At 48.9% G+C, this 5,147-nt stretch overlaps 1 protein-coding gene across 2 annotated transcripts in view; it reads left to right on the top strand.

Moving 5' to 3' along the window:
* slc1a9 (solute carrier family 1 member 9) overlaps positions 1 to 4,647 on the top strand; it is a 14,128-nt gene extending 9,481 nt beyond the window's left edge. For both annotated transcript variants that reach the window (XM_084677426.1, XM_084677425.1), the window contains 3 exons: positions 1,194 to 1,328; positions 2,532 to 2,967; positions 3,256 to 4,647. In XM_084677426.1, coding sequence (XP_084533552.1) covers positions 1,194 to 1,328; positions 2,532 to 2,967; positions 3,256 to 3,453 — 769 coding nt within the window. In that variant the 3' untranslated portion in view covers positions 3,454 to 4,647. The remainder of the gene's footprint in view (positions 1 to 1,193; positions 1,329 to 2,531; positions 2,968 to 3,255) is intronic.
* The last annotated feature ends 500 nt before the right edge of the window (positions 4,648 to 5,147 follow it).

Raw genomic sequence — 5,147 nt, 5'->3', positions numbered from 1 at the left:
AGCACCTTCATTAAGAGCGACAGAACCAGTTCAAGCCGGTCTGCAGACATCCGGCAGAGGACTATACTTCTCCAAATTTACGTTAAGTTCAAAGGTGCCGACGCAACTTTGCATTTGTAATCTGAAACCCCCAGAACAAGGAACCAACTGTGTGAGGCATCAAATCTGAGACCATCTAAAATGACCAATAGTAAAATAACACAAGAACATTTGTGGGCAGATATACAGAGTGTATAAGTGCAAGCCTAGAGAGAAGACGCCCGGTGGAATCCCAGGATCAGCGCACGTTTGTTGGGATTTTTGTCACCTTGTCGACCAATAAACACTTTGCATCAGACTCTGCTGAGTTCCAGTGTGGAAGACGAGTTCGAGACTTTACACAACACTCCCATGCTCTTCCAAATAAACTGATCACAAACACAGCTTCTCTACTGGGGAGGATGAACACGTTCCTTCTGGACCAGGATCAGACAACAGATCTAACTGTATGTGCAGAACCACAGACAGCAGCCTCCTCCCCTGCTGGTCTGTTGAAAGGATCTCCAGCGTAGCTAACTAGCTTTCTTGTTTTGTTGGTGAAGTTGTTTACTAGTAATTGACATTCTGTGGTGTCTGGTAGAGAAGGCAGCCCATCTGTCAGCTATAAATCTAATCTTGTTTCTAATCCTCACTGTGACACTGGTATGGCAGTCACGCATGTGAACTGAATTGGGCTGAATGTCATAATGTGCTTCATTGTAGTGGTTTCAACAGGGCAAGGGGGAGAATATTGTAATTGAATATGTTGTGGAACTTGTGGTGGTGAAATGAGCTGCACACGTGTTCTTGGTGTGCAGTAACCCAGTCAAGCCAGGCTGAGTTACAGGCTGCATGTTGATCCTTGTAGACATGGACACAGAACACTCTTTCCTCTATCTTCCACACACACAGTAGTAGAAATGCCATAGGTAACATTTTTGTGGTGATTACACTGAGATCTGCAATGAGACCTAATTTTGCTTTATGTCTCTTTCCATAACTTCCCCTCCCCCCTCCCCCTCCCCCCCCCTCTCCCCCTCCCCCCTCTCCCCCCTCCCCCTCTCCCTCTCTCCCCCTCCCCCCTCCCCCCTCTCCCCCCTCCCCCCCCCCTCCCCCTCTCCCCCCTCTCCCTCCTCTCCCCCCTCCCCCTCTCCCCCCTCCTCTCCTCCCGCCAGTATGACAGCCACTCTGGCTAGTGTAGGAGCTGCCAGCATCCCCAGCGCTGGCCTGGTGACCATGCTGCTGATCCTGACCGCTGTGGGCCTGCCCACCCAGGACATCAGCCTTCTCATCGCTGTGGACTGGCTGCTGTGAGTCTGGGGGTTAGGGGTTAGGGGTTAGGGGTTAGGAGTTAGGGGTTAGGGGTTAGGGGTTAGGAGTTAGGAGTTAGGGGTTAGGGGTTAGGGGTTAGGGGTTAGGAGTTAGGGGTTTGGAGTTTGGAGTTTGGAGTTTGGAGTTTGGAGTTTGGAGTTTGGAATTTGGAGTTTGGAGTTTGGAGTTAGGGGTTAGGGGTTAGGGGCTAGGGGTTAGGAGTTAGGGGTTAGGAGTTTGGAGTTTGGAGTTTGGAGTTTGGAGTTTGGAGTTTGGAGTTTGGAGTTTGGAGTTTGGAGTTTGGAGTTTGGAGTTAGGGGTTAGGGGTTAGGGGTTAGGGGCTAGGGCTTCTGCACCGCACAGTCCCCCACCTGAGGAGGACAACATCAACAACATCAACAACATCAACAACATCAACAACATCAATAACATCAACAACATCAATAACATCAACAACATCAACAACATCAATAACAAAACAACATTTGATTTGGGGACAAGGTCACTAGGTTCCTCTTGTCCAGATGTCTTTCATATTGTCCAACTCATGATACGCATACTATACAACATCATATGTATCGGTATTAGGGCTGGGCGATATATCGAATATTAGCGATAATATCGCAATAATTTTGACAATTATGTAAAATTCGAAAATATAAAATATAAAATGAAAAAATCGAATATAAAAAAAATAGACACACCGTTTGTTACAAACTGAAAATTGCATGTGCACAGGCACTCTCTTCTGCTCTCTCTTATTGACCTGTCACATAAGAATCTCTGCATAAATTGCTCAATGTGAGGTCTATTTTGTCAAGTTGCAAGTACCATGTCATGTACTTTGTAACAATAGCTTTTCTATCTAAATAGTTTTTATTGTTTTCTAATGGGGGCAAAAGAAAATCGTGTTTTTTAATTATTCAAATAAAATGCAAACATATCAAGATATATCGAATATTGTAACAATTTTGACAATATCGAGATGTATATATTTTTTAATATTGCCCTGACCTAATCGGTATTGTATGTGTTTATATGTTATGAAATCTATTATATACATTTTTTCATATAATAAATTGATTATATGTAATGTAGGACACAATGACCAGCGATGCCTGCAGTGAAAGAATGCCTGATCTCTGACCTCTCTGTTCCTGCAGTGATAGAATGCCTGAACTCTGACCTCTCTGTTCCTGCAGTGACAGAATGCGCACCTCCATCAACGTGGTGGGCGACTCGTTTGGCGCCGGCATCGTGGACCACCTGTCGCGAGAAGAGCTGGAGGCGATGGATGCAGAGATGCTCCCGGCTGAGGAGGAGCTGGACTTTGTCCCCCCGCCCCCCATCCTGACGGAGATGGACCTGGTGGACCCCCGGAGGCCCCCGGAGCTGCCCCCACGCTCCCCGCGGCCCCCCAAACTCAACCACCATGGCCCCTCCCAGTCCCACTCCAGCACCTACTCCCCACGCTCCCCACGCTCCGTCAGGTCTCCCTCCCCACGCTCCGTCAGGTCTCCCTCCCCCCGCTCCCTCTGTTCCCACTCCCACTCCCCCCGGCCCTTCCGCTCTCACTCCCCACGCCTCCTCCGCAGGGTGGAGCCAGGGTACTGCGCCCTGCCCACCCACGACAACCAGGTAGGTCGGTCTCCACTTCTCCCCTCCGTCGCCCCCCATACGCCCCCGCCTTGCAGGGGGGGGGGGGTTCCATCTTAAAATCAGGGGGCCACAAAAAAAGACATATCAACAATTCCTTACATTTTAAACATGGAGAGGGGGGCAGAAATTTAAATAAGGGGGGCGTAGGCCCCCCTCAGGCCCCCTTGTGGCTACGCCCCTGGTCTGCATGCTTTCTTTCCAGTTAGCCTTTGGCATGCCGTTGGCATTCTGAACCCTCTCTGATCCCGTGACCCTTGACGTTTGCAGATCCCCACTCTTCCTCGCGGGTACAGAGAGCGAGAGAGGGACAGGGGCAGAGAGAGGGACAGAGAGAGGGAACGCCTGCGCGGGCGAGAGAGTGAGACGGAAGAGGAGGAGGACAGGGACAAGGTCAGCGACGGAGAGGAGAGCGACGACACAGCGTACGACAGGAGACACGCCCTCCAGTCAGGGGACCTGCCCTGACACGTGCTCCGCCCTCACCGCTCTTCTCTTTCACGTTTCAACCACCATTTACCAACTTGATGGCACTTTTTTCAACTGTAGCAAGGGGAAGGTTTTTTTTTTTGTTGCAGATAGCTAAACAGCTGGACAGTTTAGACAGAAGATAGTGCTGTCTTAACTGTCACTATATGGAACTAGTCCAGGTTTTTTTTAAGAGGGGGGGGGGGTTGTGTTTTGATTTCAGGTTAGTTTGACACGGTTAGTTTGACACAGATTATCGTTAAGCTCGCTTCGAGCGTCACATTCATACTTTGTTATGTTGTCATGGCAGCGCACTTTGGATGTTTCAGGAAGGGCACTTGAAGGGCACTTCGGTGCTTTTGTGTGCCACATAAGTGAGCTGTAACTAAGTGTTATTTCCTCCCATGACCCAACCCCTGTTGATCCCTTCCCTTTATTGTTGGTGATCATTGTTTTGTCGTCAGTTCATAGCCAGCAGCCAAGTCATCCTTCCTCCTTCACCTGACGATAGAGAATCATGTCTGCTGCTCTCAGAAAACCATCCTGTCATCGTGAGCTAACACACAGCCATCTGCATCTCCTCTCACCAAGTGTGACTCGTGTGTAGACCAGCGTGGATCCTTCACTGAGCTCATGAAGAAGGGGGTGGAACAGTCTTGAAGGACTCAGCTGAAGCTACGGTGTTTTAATATTAAAGAAACATGGTGTTAGTAGACATTATTTTTATACTATCCTCTACCTTCTCTCTCCTCACCTCCCCTCTGTCGACCCCTGCCTCCTCCCAGTCTAACCCCCTCCTATCCCCATTCTGCTCCTCCTCTCCTCCTAGCTGTTCCACCACCAATGTCCCTGCGTTTGTCCTGAAAGGACTAACACCATGTGGTTATTGATGTTTTTTATTGTTACGATTAATAATTCATCTAAGGATTGTATTTTATTGTCGTCTCGTGTCTGAAACGATGGCTGTTAGTTGTTTGTCCTTTCATAGTTGTTGAACTTCGCTTGTATTTAAACGATGTAATTAATCATGTATTTGTTGTATAATAATATCAGTTGTTCTCTCATACTGATGTCATCTTGACATTCTGCCTCAGTCCAGTCAGGTTACTGACCGCCTACCCACAATCCCCCAGTGTGACCTTTGACCCACAAGCCTGGGTGTGTAATAAAACCTTAGAGCTTTATTTAAATGAATGACTCGGGTATTTGTATTTATTTTTGGTCTTACACAAGTACCTTGTGTTCAACAACTGCAAGGATTTGTGCTAAAGGGGCCACGCGTCAGTGTTTGGTGACTAAAGACTGCAGCGAAATCCTGCGGACAAGGACATTACTAGATGGATGAGTTACAACAGACACACATCCGTGATTACGTGCACACACAAAACACACAACTTGTCAAACTCACACATTGATGAGACCAACACGAAGGAACCGACACACTTAATCCTCTCAGAGAGTCGAGGACGGGAAGGAGGGATGGGAAGGAGGGATGGGAGGGAGAAGGGAGGGAGGGATGGGGGAGGGTGAAGGGAGGGAGGGAGGGATGGGAGGGTGAAGGGAGGGTGATGGGAGGGAGATGGGAGGGAGATGGGAGGAGGGATGGGAGGGTGATGGAGGGAGATGGGAGGGAGATGGGAGGGTGATGGGAGGGAGATGGGAGGGAGATGGGAGGGAGATGGGAGGGATGGGAG

Source organism: Hypomesus nipponensis, chromosome 17, assembly GCF_054491055.1.
Source record: "Hypomesus nipponensis isolate SF chromosome 17, ASM5449105v1, whole genome shotgun sequence".
Lineage (NCBI taxonomy): Eukaryota > Metazoa > Chordata > Actinopteri > Osmeriformes > Osmeridae > Hypomesus > Hypomesus nipponensis.
Note: the sequence above shows the minus strand (reverse complement) of the source record. Positions and strands in the feature narration are given on the sequence as shown.